This window comes from Anser cygnoides, chromosome 6, assembly GCF_040182565.1.
Source record: "Anser cygnoides isolate HZ-2024a breed goose chromosome 6, Taihu_goose_T2T_genome, whole genome shotgun sequence".
NCBI lineage: Eukaryota > Metazoa > Chordata > Aves > Anseriformes > Anatidae > Anser > Anser cygnoides.
The window spans coordinates 17,899,912-17,919,190 of record NC_089878.1 but is presented as its reverse complement, the minus strand read 5'-3'; the positions used below and the strand labels follow the sequence as shown (position 1 = coordinate 17,919,190).

At 41.7% G+C, this 19,279-nt stretch overlaps 2 protein-coding genes across 2 annotated transcripts in view; both read right to left on the bottom strand.

Moving 5' to 3' along the window:
• Window positions 1-19,279, bottom strand: part of LOC106029845 (titin) — a 244,523-nt gene that overhangs the window by 190,928 nt on the left and 34,316 nt on the right. The window contains exons 43-45 of the mRNA XM_066999168.1: window positions 18,083-18,271; window positions 13,717-13,773; window positions 5-2,548 (exon numbers count right to left, since the gene is read on the bottom strand). Coding sequence (XP_066855269.1) covers window positions 5-2,548; window positions 13,717-13,773; window positions 18,083-18,271 — 2,790 coding nt within the window. The remainder of the gene's footprint in view (window positions 1-4; window positions 2,549-13,716; window positions 13,774-18,082; window positions 18,272-19,279) is intronic.
• LOC136791165 (muscle M-line assembly protein unc-89-like) lies at window positions 4,066-13,627 on the bottom strand. The gene is made up of 3 exons (XM_067000073.1): window positions 13,581-13,627; window positions 12,762-12,937; window positions 4,066-12,619 (listed from the first exon to the last, which is right to left on the bottom strand). The coding sequence occupies exons 1-3, from the start codon at window positions 13,625-13,627 to the stop codon at window positions 6,618-6,620; spliced, it is 6,225 nt and encodes a 2,074-aa protein (XP_066856174.1). The 3' UTR covers window positions 4,066-6,617.

Below are 19,279 nucleotides of genomic sequence, written 5' to 3'. Positions count from 1 at the left end.
CAACCTCTTTTAACAACTGTGACTTTTGCTGTTGTTGCTCTTTTTCCACCTTGATTCAGTGCCTCACATGTGTATTCTCCTTGGTGGATGTCCCCACACACTTGGCTGATTACTAGTGTGTATGTGTCTTGATCCTGCAAACACTTGAATTTGTTGCCTGAAGACACCAGTTTACCCTCAAAGTACCAATTCACCTCTCTGACATTTGTTATGACAGACACTAGATTGACAGTCTCCCCTTCTTCCACAGTAGTGTTGACCAGTTTGCTGCGTATAATAGGGTAATTCTCTTTGCCCAGCTCATCCTCTAGACTCCCACCTTTATTTTCCAGACCCCCTTTGCCCTCTTGCTCACATATTTCTTCCCTTTTCTCCTTCCTTTTCAGTACTTCTGTGGGTTTCTCAACAGGAACACCTGCATAGGCTACATCAGCAGTGGATGCAGCTGCCCCTACATCCTTGATTTGACCGTGTTCAGTCACAGTATTGATTACTTTTGCATGCAAAGGCTGCTCCAGGGGTATTTCTGCCTCCATAGTTCTCTCAGCCTGCTGGGGCTCCAGCTCAGAGGTTTCATCACAGGATTTTCCTGAGTTAAGTGAATGGGGATGGACTGGCAATGCTTTGGATTTTTCATCTGTTAAGAGATGTTTTTCTTCATAAATAAGAGAATAGAAAGCCTCCTTCAAGACTTTTTTCTGGTCTGCTGTCTGAATGCTGACTTCTGCCAGGGAGATTGGGACTTCTGCGGGAGTGAGTCCTCCTGTGGTCACAACATAGGTGCACCAGGTGTGTTTATGTTCCTTGGTGATTTTTATTGTCTGTACTTCAATGCTTTCTTTATCAGCCAACCATTCTGTAAATAAGACATTTTGCTCACTTACAACTGCAGCTTTTAGTGCATCTCTAATTTGGGACTTTATGTCGAGGTTGCAGCTCTTGGGAACTTGATCAGTGAGCTGGCTCTCTTTGGTAAGGACTTGGCTTGCCTGGAGCTGGTGAGTGTACATTGTTTCACGTGGTTGTCTCTCTACCCTTGGACACTGCCTAAGTGGGCTGGCAAGATTGACAACATGTTCTTCCTCCAATGGCTGTTTTTCTTCTAGCAGTAAGGGAAATCTTATAGCCTGTCCCTCACAAATTCTTGCAGCAAAATCTTCCTCTGCTGTTTCCAGGGCAGAAATGTTCTCCAAGGGAACAGCTTGACTCCCAGTGCAGGCCAATTCAGAAGGAAATCCGGGTTCAGCCTTTAGCTCACCTTTCATTGCCTGGAAGCCATCTAGGACTTTTAAGTGGTCACCATCTATGGCATAACTCTCAGTGGTGCTTGACACCTGCAGAAGGGCTTGGGAAACTTCTGTCTCCAGGACAGCCATCTGCTCCTCCTCCTCAGGGATGACTCGCTCTTTGGGCAAGAGCATCTGTGCAGCCACAGTCCCAAGGCAGCCTGGCAGTTGTGTTTCAATTGCTGCTCCAGGCACTGCACCTTGGGGGCCAGTAGGAAGGTTTTGCAGTGACTCTGCCCGAAGTCTGCTGTTCTCTTGTGTTGTGGCTGCCTGGGCCAGCATCCCTTCAACACTCTGCACAGCGAGGCAGGCTGGTGGCAGGCTAGGCAAGATGTCCTCCTTGGGCAGCATGTGCTCCACCTGGCTTACTTGGAGCTGGAAGAAAGCCCCGGGCTCCCTCACGGCCTCAAGACTGAGTGCTTCTTTCACAGTGGGAAGCTCGCTGGCCTCCTCATAGGAGAGGGGGCTTTGGTCTTCTGCCACTGCAGAGTGCTGCAAGGCTGGGCTCTGCCTACACACGGCATGTTCCTTGGGCAGCACAAGGAGCTCAATGGAGCATGCAGCCTCACCCAAGGTGCTCACTGCCCTGCATGTGTAAAGACCAGTGTCCTCCTCCATGCACTCCCACACCGTCAGGGAGCCCGAGCCATCAGGGTTGTGAGACACAGAATGACGTGCATCAGAGAAAAGCCGCTCAGTCCCCTTGAACCATTCCACATCAGGGCATGGCTCCCCAGCCACGGTGTACTCAAAGACAGCGGTGAAGCCTGGTGCACACTGCACACTGTCTGGTGCCCTGGCAAAACAAGGAGCCCCAGGTACCCGCTGCCTCACATGGAGGTGGGCACTGCATGCAGCCTCACCATGTACATTGCTGGCCATGCACGTGTACTTGCCCTCATCCTGCATGCCCACATATGGGAGGATGAGACTGTGGTCATTTCCAGCAAACACTAACTTACAGTCTGAGGATGGGGTTAACTTGACATCACTGAAAAACCACAAGATTTTGGGTGTGGGACTTCCAGTAACAGTAACAGAAAGCCTAGCTACATCTCCCTGCCAGACTTCAACATCTGAGACCTGTTTGAGGAAAACAGGTGCACTGCCCCCCTCCTCCATTTTCATCTTTGTTTGGCTGGAATAAACTGTTTTTTCAGGCTCAAATTCAAGTGTTTTTTCTCTATCAGGCAACTGAAGGCTGCTGCTGTAGCCTTCACTTCTTCCCTCCTCAGAAGGCACAGTAAGAGAACTAGAGAAGTCTGTATGGGAAAAAAAATATGTTTAGTTTTACTAGAATGTTGAAGTGACCACTTGAAGGCAGCAATAAACAGCAAAGAGTAATATACAACTCTGTTAGTGCAACTGTTTTTGTATATGTGGAGGTTTTCTCCACAGCAGGTAACAATCTCCTGTGCAGCAGGTAACAATGAACATGAACAGAAGGTCCTCCTTCTGTTAAATATGCACTTACCATAAATAACCACACACAGTGTGCTGTTAGGTTACTTATGAACTTGCTATCTTGATCAACATGGGCATCTCTTTAAACCTAACATCACAGTATGGGTTAGTCATAACCTCTTGTGGTATTCAATGTATGCTGCAAGTAACAGTTGCACAACATTGATGCATTTCAAAAATATAATTAAAGTGGTATGTGCTGTAGATACTTATATGTGCAGTCATACAAACAAGTACAGGAGAACAGTGCTAAGGCTCTGGTTTAATTTAAAACACCAAGAAAAAACAGATTGTTAGATTTAGTTTTGGAAAAATATGACAAACTTTACAGCACACCAGACTTCCTTCTGGTGCAGTTACTTCACTACTTTCAACTCTATTTTTTGTCTAACACAAGATATTTCCACTCCCTTACCAGCTTTTCCTGCCCCCCACGCCCCCCCTTTTTTTTTTTAAATCAGTAGACCCTTGCACTTACAACACCATTATTACTAAAACCATGAGTTTACATTCTTGATTTAATGTCATTGCTTTTCCTTTCTGCTTTTAAACTCCTCCCTAGCACTATCCTGCATATTAAAACCATTGTTAGACCCAAGAAAAATACATTAGAGCACTTCAAGGTTTTTCTTCTTGCCTTTGTGAACTTGGACAGTTATATGATGAACTGCTTTGTTCTAATGGTGATTTTGAAATGTGAGGAAACAGACATCATGGAAAGAACATGTTGTCTGTCCTCTGCAGATCCTAGACACTAGAAACATCAGTGAATTCTGAGATTTCCAGGAACAAAACAAGCTATCCAGGAAAAGCACAATGCAAATAAAACCTTTGGAAATCAAATCCTGTTGTCCTCACAGCTATGGAGAAGAACAGAATATGCCATACCCAATTATTTCTCATTGGTTTTAGCAATTATTAATCTTTCTACAAACATCATAGTGTACTTGACATAACACAGTGCGTACAGTGATCACCTGCACAGAAGAGACACTTCGGGAAAAAAAAAAAGAAAATTACATCTATCCCTTAGTATTAACTAACAGCCTCATTAAACCAGTAGAGCAGCTTCCTCAGAAATACAATGTGCTAGTGAACTTGAGGATGATCAATTGAAATGGGGCCCATAAGAAAGTATAAAAATTGCAGAAGGGAACTTACGATAACAGACATGAGAAGGCATTATATACAGGAGTGGAGTACAAATTAATGCACTTTTTTGTGTTCATGTTTGTCATATTTATGACAAAAAATACAGATTATTTTATATTGTAGCTATGTCTGTGAAATGAATAAAGTACAAGAAGCGACGGACTTAAATATTTTACATATTTATTTCACAAATTAGCCATACATGCTAACATTTACACATTGGTGACAAACAAACATAATTCATTCTTTTTTTTTTTTTTTAAAGATACATGACTTGTAAAATTGAAGACATTAAACCTGACAATAAAATTGTGATATTTTTAGCTCCTTTGAAAGCAAAACATTTTGAAGGTTGGTGATCAAACATAGCTTAAAGCTATACCAATTGCCCCAGAGGAAGTTTATTTAAACTAGAATTATTCCAGATTTATACTGTTGTATCTTAGGTCAGGCTTTCTATCTTCACAAGCACAACACTGTGCTCCTGGCCAATGTATGAAACTTAAAATCAGACTTTTAAACTTACAAAAAAACACAAACACTGCTGCACAGATAGAGATAAATATGCCTGGCCATATATTTCAGATGTGATTACGAACTTGGACCTGTTTGGATACAAGGCTTTGAAGCAGACCTATTTCTACTGAAAAAATCAGTTAATTTATGTGCAAATTAAACACAGGTCATAATTGCTTAGGGCCTAACCAAAGGCTTTCTGGCCTCATTGACTTTGTACCTAAAAGACTCATGTCACAGCTAATGCATAGCATAGAACAATTCATGCCAACTTCCCTAGGGACCTCTGCTGCCTAATGAATCAGTTAGTGTTACACATCTGCACACGGAATGGACAGATGAAGAAGCAATTAACTCCCATCACAATGTTGGGTCAGACACTCCCACTTCTCTTTCCTACCAATGTTACCTAAAAAAAAATAAAATTATCTCCACCTATTAACAACATACTTAAATATTGATTATGGGGTCATGACTGGGAAGAAACCGAAGTGACACAATGGTATTAACCTAACCACTCCAGTCACATACTGGGTCATTAGAAGTTGCCTCTCCTACAAGTTGAGTTTATACTGGGCAGCACAATTGGGCAAAGTGAATCTTTTGAACAAAAATGACTATCCTGAGTAAGTGATGAGATTATCTTAAAAGACTGAGTTTTTGAGGCATACTGACCTCATTGTGAGGATATGTCAAACTCAGAAACAAGAACATGCATAAACATAGCTGGCTGTACTATAGTAATAGTTCTCTCACACTTAAAATCACCATTCTCCTTAAAGAGGTTTGCAAGGCAACAGACAGCAATTTGTAAATAATGTGATGAACATCATAAACAAATAATTAAAGTAAAAGTAATTTTTGCTAAGGGTTGTTTAGGGTTTCACTTTGGCATATAGGCAACTGGAAAGCTGGCACATGCATTACAGTTATTTAACTTCTGATAAATATTAATTAATAACTTTTATACCTTTAACATACTTGCTTAATCAATTTATCATTGCTTATGTAAGACAGATTACTTTAGTTTTGATTTAATTATGTCAGCTACTGCTGATTCCTCCTCCTAAATATTAGTTTTAAATACAAAAATATATACTCAAACTGAGAACATTAATGTAAAAATCTTTTATGCTGAGAAAATGCCAGAGGTAACAATTGAATGTATTCTATTTATTTCTGGTCATATTGAAACATAGCATACCTAACTTTTACTAATAAAAAAAAAAGAAAGGAAAAAAAAGAATTTGTAGAGATTTAGTTCTAATGTGAAACAAGAATACTGCATAAAAAAATCTCTTACTTTTTTTTACTACTATGTATTTCCTATGAATGACACTGGAATATGGGGACAAAAAAAATATGTTAATGAATTTACAGTTACATCGATTTATTAAGCTCCCTCTCCTTTCTCTTTAACTTTTAAAGATACAGTACAAAATAGATTTTTATGTTTATTACTTGGTAATAGAGTAAAAATCCTGTCCAGTCTCTACTAAAGCAAAACTTCTATTCTCTTTCCATTGTATCACTTTTCTTTGCAACAGAATACTTTATTTGACTCATGGAATCCTATGATTTATTTTTTTAATTAAGTCAACAGAGTGAGACCAATGGATGTAAGAGTTTTGCAATGACAGAAACTGTAGACACAGGATTTGAATCAGAGAGACTCACATTTTCTGACACAACATTGTGAGAAGGGGAAATACCAGTTTAAGGAGTTCTTTCATGGAATTATGTCCAAACTAAAAAGTAAGCCATAAGCCTAAGTCAGTATTCCATACTGTTAGATTCCAAGAAAAAGGTAAATTTAGCATTTTTAGGTGATTTCTAGCCTATGTAAAATAATAATTGCATGGCTACAGACACACAGGGATATGTACACTATACAAATGATTCCTATATATATGAATGTCAATTAAATTATCTTTACAAGAATGAGTAAGGAGCTTGGGAGGAATCTGAAATGCACCTCAGTACAGAAAGTGTGCATAAAACTTATGCACACCATAAATCTCACTTAAATTTCACAGTGAAAGTAAATTTAAATGAGATAGAAACATGCCCATGTGGAGTGAATTTCACCCCTAAAGAGACGAAAAACAATGCCCCTAAAATGATTGTTACATTTTTACCTGTAGTGAACGACAGTATATAACATTTAGTGTTTCAGAAGAGACTCTATGTTATGGACATTTAGTATAACGTTAACACTGCACAAGTCTCAGCAGTTCCTGCCCTGTTAGTAGCTATACATTTGTACTTCCCACTGTCACTTTGCATCAAATTTTCAATAGTTAGGCTATGAGAACCCCCCTGCTCTTCCTGCACACAGTACCTGTCTCCTTCCAACAACATCTCATCCTTGTACCAATGAACGCTCGGGTAAGGGGAACCAGTCACAAGACACTGGAAACAAGCTGAGGCACCTACAAATGTACTGTAGTCAGAAATGAGCCTCAGAAATTTGGGAGGGGTTTCTGTGGCCTGAAACTCAAAGCTGCAGCTCTCTGAGTCCTCTGCTTTAAACTCAATCTGTTCTTCTTGGGATGGCTCTCCAAACACATCAAAACTAATATCGACATATTTCTGCCCTTCCACCTCTTGCTCTTGTTCAGTCACTGCAAGCAGCTGTATTGCTCTCTCCGAGTTCTCCATGTGTGGTTTAAATTCTAGCTCTACTTCTGACCAGTTGCCTGGGGACACAGTCTTACTCATAAGCAAGTCACACTTCTGGGGCCTCTCTGGTTCACTGCTCATGTCTGCCTCACTGCTTAACTTAGCACTTGCTCCCCGCTGAGCTCTGACTATGAGGGAGCCTTTACACATTGCTTCTCCCAGCCTATTGATCGCCCGGCAGTGATACCAGCCACCATCAGAAGAACCTACATTAAGGACCTTCAAACTGTGAAGTCCCTCTTTCTGACTCACAACATACTTCCCTGAGGCGGGTGTCACACAGGTGTCACCTTTAAACCACTGCACTACTGGGACAGGAGTACCTGTTACCACACACTCAAAGGCTACCTCTGAGCTTTCTGTAACTTCCACATCTGCAAAGGGCACAGCAAAGCGGGGAGGCATTTCTGTCACTTGGAAATCAATTTTCACATCCTCACTCTCCTCTGAGGCCAAGCCTGAAACTTGTTCCAACAGGGCAAGTGGAAGGACATCCAGGGAAACCACCATGCTCTTCTTATCTGGGCTAAACTCAGGACTAGTTATGATTTTGACCTGCTTCTCAAACTCCTTCACCTCATTTTCATCCAGCTCCACTTCCAGAAGGATTTCCTGTGGTGAAGGTGACCGTGAGGATGTGTTTCGCTCCAGGTCAAAGTGTATAACATGCTGGTGGGTCACAGGGGGTGGCAGTGCTAGTGATCGCCCATCTTCAGACAAAACTTCCACCTGGGCAATGCTTTTAGCTTCCCCGACAATGTTCACTGCATGGCACAGATACTGTCCTTCATCGTTTTTCTGGATCTCAGTGATCTCCAGCATGCACTTGTTCCCATCCTTCTCTATCCGCACTCTCTTATCCATCTCCAGAAGAGATTTATTATGATACCACTTCACCCCTGGATCAGGCACACCCACCACCTCAGCCACAAAACTGAGTGTGCTGCCCTTGTACAGCCTCCTCCTGCTCAATGCCTTGAGGAACGCAGGTGGCATCTCATTGCCTGATGGCTCCAGGGCTTCACGGGGGGTCCTAAACACCTCAGCCCATGAGTGGTCTGGAGTCTGACAGCTTTCCTCACAGGGAGTAAACATTGCCAGGGCATCCATATACTCTCCAGTGGGTGTCCGGTAACGCTCTGGTGGTGTTCTGTCCCCTAATGCAGAGCTAGGTCCCTCGAAGGGTGTGAAGTAGCGCTCAGAGGGTGTGTTGCACTTTGAACCTTCAGAGGGTGTGGAGTAGTGCTCAGGTGGTGTGTTGTACTCTGATCCCTCAGATGGTGTGGAGTAGTGCTCAGGTGGCATGCTGTACTCTGATCCATCAGATGGTGTAGAGTAGTGCTCAGGTGGTGTGCCATACTCTGAGCCCTCAGATGGAGTGGAATAGCGCTCAGGTGTGCTGAGTGGTGTGTGGTAGGATGCTGATGAAGCAGTTTCAAAGATCTCCACTGAGGAGGGAGGTGTGTAGAAGCGGTCTGAATCAGGTGAATCCTCTCCGTTCCCACTCTCTAGCTCTATGGACATTTCTGACTCAGGAGAGAAGGGCCGGGCCAGCTCCTGCTGGTTGTTGTAATAGTCATAAACCGTGCTGAAGGTAACCTCCTCCACTTCCAGGGAAGTGATGGTTTCTCGCTGTTTCTTTTGAGCTGTGCCTTTGACATCTGGAGCTTCCTGCATCCCTGCTGACCTTAAATACTTGGCCAGGGAGAAGTCAGGCTCCAACTCTGAGGCTTGAACAGCACTGGGCTCTGGACCTGCAGAAACATCTTCCCATAGTCCTCCACCATCCAAGCTGTTCTCAGAGGCTTTCTTAGTGGGAGTCCTCTTCTTGCCCCCACAGTCCTTCCTTTGCTCCTTCTGTGCCACAGAATCATCCATTATCGAACCAAGTTGGAGTTGCCCAAAGGAGAAACCGTTAGTTGTGTTTGGTTCTGGATGGATGTCTCTGAGCATTCCCTCAGGATAACTTGTGCTTTCTATTTCACAAGTGGAACTGCTCACTACTTTCTCAAAGATCTTTTCTACCCCAGAGACATCTTCCTCCTCTGTTTGATGCCCAGGCTGGGGTTTCCTCTCAAGTGCAGCTTTTTTCAAGTCACTGATGAAGCTGTCACTCTGAGTGTCTGTTGACTCCAGCCTCTCCCCACTCCCCCACACACGTGTTTCCTGTACTGTCCTTTGGAAATCTGCTGTGGGCTGCACCAGAAAACTATGATTTTGTCCCTCAAGTGAATCCTCCCCACAGACGTTTGCCTCTGACTCATGAATTTCTTCAGCAGAAGTCCTCTCTTCAGCAGATAGTGCGATGCTGCCACGGTTCCCACTGGGGATTCGCAAATGAGGCTGCCTGATTTCTGTTGGCTGCGCTTCTTCCTGGGCACTGACCTCCTCCAGCTGCATCCTATAGATCTGACACAGCTCCTCACTTAGAGAAATCTCTTCCACAAGCACTTCATGTTTGTGCACAGGAGAGATGGGCCCAGTTTCTTCCGGCTGCACACTCTCCAAACCTGCAGGGGGTTGTGCCTGTTTTGTGTCCACAGATTCTTTAGCTGGGAAAGGCTCCACAAACTTCTTCAAATCAAATATGATACTGGTATCATCGGTCTCAGATGACAGTAATTGCTCTTTGAAATGAGCTTCTGGGTGAACTTCAACTTCCTCAGTAAAATCCTGACCTGATTTTGCTATGTCAGCAGGAGTAAGAATTAGATCCAAAGAGTAGTCAGGCTCTGCTTCCTGAAGCACTTGTCTATCATTGTATATTTCCCAGTGTGCAGCATCCCCAGCACCAATCATTTCTTCTTTATGAAGATGGTCATCAACCTCAATGTTCTGTTCAATATCTACTGATCTCTCTTGCTCCTTAGCCTTTTCCTCCTGCTGCTCTTCTGCACAGAAGTTATAAAAGCCTAATGGCTCTTTTGTGGGTGTGCTTGTAATGTTGTCCTGTAGGTGGGGCACACTTGGCTCATCTACAGGAGATCCATCAGAAGGCATTGCCTCCCAGGCAGGTGCATCACTCTCCTCCAAGTAGCTGTCACTCTCCTCTTGCACCAGTGGTGATACAGGAATGAAAAACTGTGGATCCTCACACTCACTTGTCAGAGCAGACTGCTCAGAGGCAGGCATTTGCCCTTTCACTTCCATAAATGGTGACTTCAAGAATTCCCAGGACAGACTGTCTGTATGTTGTGCCAACTTGTCTCCTTCAGCCTCCAGCTCCTCTGAAAAGTGACCTGAGTCCTTGGCCACAAGTTCATGCTCTTCCCTTGACATACTTGGGTGCAGGACAGTGGCATCAATTCCAAAGCCATGTTCCTCAGAGACTGCTTTTCCCCTATGCTGCCTCATCTTAGAAATATCATCTGTATCCCTTACACACTCTTCTGTATAACCCATTTCCTGCCTTGAACAAACCTCCATGATATCCAGCACCACTGTTTCCTCCATCTTACCTTCCCTGAAATCCTTTTCAACCTGCTCACCAGAAGATGGAGACCACTGCAAGGGCCAGGGCAGATGGGATTCTTCCTCCTTGGAGCATGTGATTTGTTCCTCTTCCTCCTTCCCAAGTTTTTTGAGGCCTTGGAGTTGCGGGGTATGGTTCATGCCAGCCAGTTCCTCAGTACCTCCATCCTTGCTATACAACTTGTGTGCACTAGGCTGCACTGTCAGCTCAGAGACAGTCTGGGCTGTTCCAGCCACATTCTTGGCCACACAACAATACAGCCCAGCATCTGAGACAGAGACCCCTCGGATGTGTAAGCGATGAATGCCATTCTCACCCTCCTCAAACATAAGCCTCTCACTTGCAGAGAGACTCTGTCTGTTCTGGGACCAGGCCACAGCAGGTGGAGGCTGCCCAGACACAGCACACTCCAACACAACTGCCTCCCCTTCATAGCAATGGATGCGTGCTGGGGTTTCTGCCACAATTTGGGGTGGCTCATTTCCCACATCAAATGAAAACTTGAACTTGTGCTTTATGGCAGGTGCAGCCTGATCTGGAGAGGGCTGTGTGGTCTCCCTCATGTCTGTGTCTTGCTCTGGTGTTGGAGTGGGGGCAGTGATTTTGATTTCCACAGGCAGTGACAGTAGGTCTGAGTCTGGAATGGTATTTGGCAATCCCTGCTCCACTGCAAAGGCCAGGCTGACTTCCTCCTCTTCCTCTTCTTCCTCCTCCTCATTCTCTTTCTCCCCTTCTTTCTCTTTCTCCTTCTCTTCTTCCCCTTCTTCTTCTTCTTTTTCCTCCTCCTTCTCTTCTTCCTTTTCTTTTTCTTCCTCCTCTTTCTTCTCTTCCTCTTTCTCCCTCTCCTTAATGGCGTCATAGGCTGGCATCTGCCGCCTCACATGAAGTGCAGCTGAGGTGCTGACTGTGCCCAGTGGATTGAAGATCACGCAGGTGACTCTGCCACCATGCTGTGGGAGCAGAGATGGGAAGGTCAGTGTAGAGCGGCACCCTGTGGTGTGAACTGCGGTGCCCCGGATGCGCCCCACAGGCTCAGCATTGTTGTACCAAGTAACTGTTGGCTGTGGGCGGCCATGGAAGAGGCAGGAGAAGGTAACACTGTGCCCCTCAACAGCCTCCTGGGGCTTGACCTCCTGGACGAAGAGAGGTGGGCAGGGCTCCAGGAGCCCACCTGGTGCCTGCCATCGCTTCCCTGCTGCCTTGGGCCTGCCATACCCTTCCATAACCTGCACCTTGAAGGACTCAGAGCCATCCACCTTGCCAGGTGCCTCAGGTGGGCTGAGCTTCCCAGGAGGACCCTCCTGGGGCATAGACATGAAGGATTCCTGCTTCTTTTTCAGTGCTGCCCTCTTTGCCTCCCGCAGCCGCTGCAGCTTCCAGCGGATTTCCTCATCCAACAGCTCATCAGCATTCATCACTGTGTCTCTCTGCTCCCCACCACATGCTGGCCTCAGACGATGAGATCCCACTAGTGGCAACCTCTGGAAATGGATGGTTCGTACCCTGCCCTGGGCTGGGGAGAGGTTCTGGAGCAGCTGCTCAGCCTCCTGCCCCTTGTCAAAGGGTGAACCAGTGCAGCGAAGCACGACCCGCAGCCGGTCCTGCTGCCGCTGCTGCAGCAGGCACTCCCAGCTCTCCTGCATCAACTCCACTTTCCCCCTGAAACCCAAGCCCTGAAGCTCACCACTACGTGCCACTAGCAGTGAGGCAGTGGATTCAGCTGAGCCCTCACTGTTAATGGCAAATACCCTGTAGCTGCCAGCATCATGTTCTCGCACATCCCGCACCTCCAGGCTGGCACTATGCATGTGCTCCTCACTCTCAGTGCGAATCACTTTGCGGCAGTCCTGGTGGACTGGCCGGTTGTTGTGAAACCATGCCATGTGGGGTGGCGGGCATGCCACCAGCTTGCACTGGAAGACAGCAGGGTCCCCCTCCAAAACAGACCTACATTTGAGGCCCTGCATGAAGGTGGGTTTGCAGTTCTGGGGACAGTCCAGCACTGCTGCTGCCTCAGGTCCCTCAAGGTTCAACTTGCTGTGCTGCCCTGCAAGAAAAGGAGATGGGATTACAGCATGCCCCACTCTGTCTGCTATCTGATTGAAAAAATTAAATAGCAATATATTGAATTAAAAAATGGGCATGCAACATTTCATCACACACCCAGGAAAAAAAAGTAATTCACTCACCATATTTGTTCGAATAAACGCAACGCCTTGCTCTGTTTAAAAGATTGACACGAAAATCGTTCGTTGTCTTTTCTTTCTTCAGACTGTGGAAATTTCTTCTTGAACAAGCAAAAATGAATTTCAAAATAACACGTTCTTCTGTGTGTGTGTTTTTGCTGCCTGGAAAAGCTGTGTGTCTTTGGGTAGCAAAGAAGAAAATCTTACCTGACTTGCAGACAGTAGAATAAACGCCCTTTCTGACCCTTCTGTTTATAGATTAAATGTTCAAACAATTGAGAAAAAATATTTTGAAAGATATACAAAAAAACATAAGTAATTAGCTAACATGAAATGAGAAGGCGTTTATTCGAACTAATACAGCCACTAACTTCACAGTGTTATGCACAGGGGAAAAAAAAAAAAGCAAGCAACATGAACCACATATGCTATCTGCAAGCCAGGGTAAGAGATGTATAATGATGAATTAATGTATGTAAATGAAGTGCAAGGAATCAATGGGAATGTATAGCTTTCACATATCCTAAACAACAAATGCTTTCTAGTAGAATTCATCCATCTGATAACGTCCATTGAACTGATTAAGGTTAGGTTGATAACTTGCTTAAAAATAATATGATTAAAATTTGTATAGCTTCCTTCTGAAGTAAACTATTCCATGCATTCAAAAGGAAATTGAACAAATAAAAGCTCTGTGAATAGCTGCAAAGCATGAAGTAAAAGTTCAGAATATAGCTGCAAAATTATAAATTTGAAGTTTTAAACAATTTAAAACTTAAATAACTTTATAAAGCAGGTAATCCTTTGCATATCAAAACAAACATGCAACATGTTCCAATATGCTTTAAAATTTGTCTGTTTTTCCCCATCAGACACTACACAGAAGCAGATAAATACTTTTCAGTGTTACTAAATACTGGTAACTACTTATTCAGTGTAACATTATTAGTGACTGTACCTTTCACTTCCATTTCAATCTCTTCCTCTAGCTTCTCATGAATAATTTTTTCAGGAGCTAGAAAAACAAAACAAAACAAAACAAAAAAAACAGATTTTTTTGAGCTAAAATTGCTAAATGTACCAGCCAACATTTTAGGAAGTAAAAACATTCACTCTCTCTTGCAAAGATACAGAAATTCACACATAAATACACATAAATGCATGCCAAACAACTCAAATACTTGATAAACTTTGAGAACAGAGTAATTGAATGCTTTCAAACTTGTTTGCCATGTATACTTTTCTACAAGATTTGCTTCTGTTTTTTGGAAGGGTGAGGGAAGGTTTCTATTGTAACATGCCTTTATCATGCCTTAAATTCCTGAAGAAAACATTCAGCAACCCACAGGCTTATGAGATGTTTCTTGTTCTTTATCATCTCCCAGGGAATGAATGTACTGTAATGCAATGATGTTATGAAAGAGGAATTGATACTTGGAAGGAGCATGCAGTTGCCAACCTGTCACTCTCAGATGGGTGCTGCACTCGGCTTGTCCTGCAGGATTAACTATTCTGCACTTGTATATACCCTTGTGGTTCTGACCAACTTTCAACAATCTTAAACTGCACAGTGGCCCATCATGTTTTAAGGAACACAGTGCAGACTCCTCAACTATTAGCTGATTGCACAGCCAGAGCACACAAGGTGTAGGCACGCCCTTCATTACACAAAAGAGTAAAACATCATCTCCTTCTTTTACAATGGTTTCTGAAGGCAGAGTTTCAAGAAACTTTGGTGCTCTGGCATCAGTTTCTGCAATGTCTTCCCATGGCACAACATCAGGATAGTAGACTCTGCTTCTTTGCTTCTCAGCTTCATGTAGTCTTTGGGAGGTAGATATAAATAAGCTTGAGGTTTTCTTGGATGATTCTTGTTTAACTTCAGATGCTTTAAACTGACAATCTTTGGCTGCTTTAAAGCTTTTAGTATCTGATTCAAGGGTAATTTTTGTTACTGCTTTGGCTTGTGCTTCTTTAGCTAGGTAAGAATAAAGTTAGGAAAAGGATTAGGTCAGATGTTTTGCAGGAATAAAAAGCATCCTTATATTTAGGCGGGGAAGAAAAACAAGCATTAATTAGTACTGAAAAGAATGTCTAACACGTTAGTGTCATAAGGCTATTAAATATGACTGATCACACATTTAAGAGCTTTTTTCCTGCTGGGCTGAGGTCCCTGTTGAGTCTATATGACTTTCATGGGACCAAGATTTGGTCCATAAGGCCTAATACACACCTATCTTCAATTTTTTAGAGCTTCAATGTAACAGCGGAAGTAGCTGCAGAAAAGTAGCAGCAGAAAATTATGTAAACTACTACGCACAACTCAGCAATGAATAAAGAAATGTCAGCATGTAAGAGTCAAATCAATGTCACTGCATCAATAATTTCTTCATTACTTTTCTGCTCTTGATTCCTTCAAGCTCAGAAATACTATAACCTGTCTATTGTAGTGATAATACATTTTTGAGTTTTCACTAGTAACCCAACTAACATTTTAATATGATGATGTCAGGAAGAAGGGAAAGGAGCCTTGGCAAAAATAAATACTTAGATCAGGGCAAGTGAAAGGAAGAAGACAATCCATTAGTGCAGTCATACAGAACCTGCACCCATTAATCCTTTCAAGCAAATTACAATCCTGATGAATGCGAATCAAGTTGGACCCCTACAATCTGAAATGACCAGGGACGTAGTTTAATATTGCTTACCTGACACCCCTATATCCCTTAAACTCCATCTTCAGGAATTCTCAAAATGCAAAATTTCCTACCAGCCTGTTCTACTTTACATCTCATTGCATATCATGAAGAATATGAGGAATAAAAAGCCACAGACTTCTGTTACGTACTGGGAAGAAGCGTGAAGTTACAACACTTATGAATAGAGCCATAAAGTTATGTGCGTGTGGGAGCCCAAAGAATTATTACTAGAGCTTTCTCAATTAAATGCTGATAATTAAAGAAATATTAGTGAGCTATAGGCTGTGATAATGAAGTTACAAAAGGTAAGTCATAATTTTTAAAGTCAGATAACCACCTTTGACTGTTAGTATTGCAGTAGTTGTTGTCCCTCCGTGATCATTATATACAGTACAACTGTACAGTCCTTGATCTGTCAGCTGGGCATTTAAGATCGTCAGCAGTAGGACACTTCCATTTTGTGATATCTTCAGTTTTTCAGACACTTCTATCCTTTCACCTTCATGAGCCCAAAGAAACTCGGAGAAGAATTCATTTTCTAAGGCACATATGAACTGAGCAATGTCACCAGATTTCACAGTTAAGTCTCTGAGTTGCAGAAGAATCTTTGGAGGAACATCTTTCAGTTCCTGAGCAGTGGCCATAGAGATTCTGGTGTCCTGAGATGTTTGGGAAAGGATTGTTGTGTGCATGGCTTCTGTTTCTTCAAGTGACGTAGCTTTCATGGTCAAACTTTCAGATATGCTTTCAAAAACCTGTACACTCAATTCCTGTGATGGTTGTTGCACTGATTTAAATTCTTTTTGAAAAGCTTTAATGTTCTTCTTTGTGAAAGGAGCAACATGAAGTTCTGATAGAGCCTGCGACCGCATAGAATCTTTTACATCTTTCCCAGAACTTTTCCTATCTAGGGCTTGCACTGTGTAATCAAGTAACAAGAAATAACAATATTAGTATCTAAAGAACTTTACTGGGCCATGATGTGAACAAAATCATACAGCACGGAGGATGAAAATGAGTGATCTTCACTTGAAAACTCAGCATGCCAGATGTACTATGCTCTTGACAGAAAGAATATCTATTCACAAATGTGAATGACAAATGATGCCTAGTCTAGTCATGCAGTTGATACACAGTTGATGCTTGTTTCTTCTTTCACTTGTGAATTTCAGTATTAGATAGCTTAGTATGGAACTTTTAAAGGAGGTATTTTCTTTTTCTTTTCTACATGATAATGCAAAATACCTCAAGTCAATGCTACAGCCATTACTTAATTCCATTTTTAAAAATCTGAACTCCTTCAGTAAAATGATTCTATTTCTTGATCTACATCAAGATAGAAATTTGCAAATCTTCAAATATGTTATAGTTTAAACAGAAGAAATGAGAGTGGCTGGGTTACAGATAGTAGGTACTAATAACATTAGCTGCTAAAGAAAAGGTGTGAAATGAGGAAAGAACGTTAGTAACATTGTAAAAGAGTGGTATACAACAAACTGAATCCCTTTGAAATAAAAATGGGGCTTTACCTTCTTCAGTCACTGTAAGTGTAGCTGTACAAGTTGTTTCTCCAGCACTATTTCTTGCCTTGCAAGAGTATTGGCCAGAATGCTCTAAGAAAGCATCTACTATTATGAGCATAGCTGCACCTGTAGACTCATCAAAGTGGAAAACTAAGTCTTTTGTTGGTAACATGAGGTGCTGATTATGAAACCACTGGATTTCTGGTTTGGGTATGCCAGAGACTCTAGCTTGAAATCTGACTGTTTCCCCACTGCACACCCTGCAGCTTGAAATAGGCTGGATAAAGGTGGGCCTTTGGCCAATAGATTCCTCCTTAAGTGAAATAGATGAAGAAACATGCCAATGGGACTTTGTTGTAAGTTCTTCAACCTTTTTAAATCCTGAAAAGAAGCATGCCAACTTTTAATTTCTTACTCTACGCTGTTTTCTCTTTCAAGATTTTTTTTCTTACTTGCAACTTAACAGCATTAATTATTCTAACGCATCATTTAAAAAATCTGTTGCAAAAAAAAAAAAGAAAAAGAAAAAAGAAAAAGAAAATGTTTATGGTTAAGTAATATCAAGGACAATACAAAATTTAAATATCAGATTCTCCCAACAATATTTATGCTCTAAAACTCTGATGAATGTTTCATCAATTTGTATTTCTAGATGATTTTAAGGTCCCTTCCAACCCAAACCAATCTATGTATCAATGTGAACTATATCTTTTCAGCTTCCCAAGGCTACTACACATCCTTATTTAACATGTTTTCAAAATTTTCAAAGCAATATATTTTACACAAAATCTCTTCTTAGGTCCTCCTCACAATCAAAAGCAAGAATGTGTAAACAAAGCACTTCCATTAGAGAGAAGATTACTACGATGTTTGGTGCATGCCAGACTATAATACTGGAGAGAAAGAAAAGGTCATGTGAATGGAACATTGCAAAATTGTGAAATACTTTTTCCTTTGCATAACGTGTATGTTGTGGACATTGTAAACGGTAGCAATTAGTTGAGTTAAAAGACAACAGACAATGACTCACATATCATCAGTGTATATTAAGATTAGTATTGGAACATGACCTAAACAAGACATCTTTAATTGTACACTGTACCTTCTAACTTCAATGTGGCAGTGCTTGTCACTTGGCCTACAGAATTACTAGCCACAAAAGTATAGATTCCTTCATCCTCTGGATAAGCTTCGGCAATCTCCAGCTGGTAAGTGTCTTCAAACTGAGTCATCCTAAAGAAACGTGATGGCTTGATCTCTTTGTCTTTGCTATACCAAGAGACTTTCAGATCTGCTCAACCAACAGAAAGAAAAAAAATAAATCTGTAAGTTATGATATGAGACTTGTAAATAAATACTATTTTTATATTTCTATTTGTGAGAGAAATCTCAATCTTTATCTCAAGTATCAGTTTGAATATGCCTTGCATTACTCTGATAACATATGATCACTGGAAAATGGCCTATGTAGTTTTTAAGTTTTGATTTCTACCCTGAAAATATTTGTATGGGAAAACTTATTCTAGTGCGGCTATAGTCCTGAATAAAAATCATTTTTTCCCTTTCCTCTCTTAAAGTATAAATTTAAAAATATTTTTCTACTGCTAAAATTAGTGAAAGTCACATTTTTTAAAAGGGATTATGCTACAATTGCCTGATTAAACAGGTTATAAAATCACTAGGTTAGGCTGAACTGTTTGAACAAATTAAAATGGATTTTTAATTTTTTTTCATTTTTCATTTTTTTTACTAAGAAGGACAATATATTGCCTTTTTATCATAAATATTTTAAGTTTTACAGATCATATTTCTCCAGAAAGATCCTGTCTTTGATTCTTTGTAACAGTCCTAAATAAGAAGTATTACTTCTGTAGATTTCATACACTTGGAAAAGAAAAGGAATGAAGCCTGACTTTAAGTGTGCTTCTTTACCTGTCACTGTATTATATTATGAATCTTTTTTTTTTTTCCACACAAATAGTGTGATTACTGTCATTAGAAGAAAAAGGCAGTGTTTTCAATAGCCAGCTGCGGCGTGCAACCTTAAACAATGTTTTTAAATAGTGTATTACTTAAGGTAATAGAAACATTTTTCATAACACAAGTGAGCGGTATTCAAATCCATTTGGGTATTCAATAAAGGGGACTTAGATGAAAGGTTCCTTATGCTCTGTGCTGTAAATAAAACTGCAACATTTACATAAATATGGTTCTTTCAAAAAAAGTTAAACCAGCGTGCTTAGCATAGGGGGCAGGCCAGTCTTTCGAATATGTATTTTCTGAGTTTATCATCACTTTT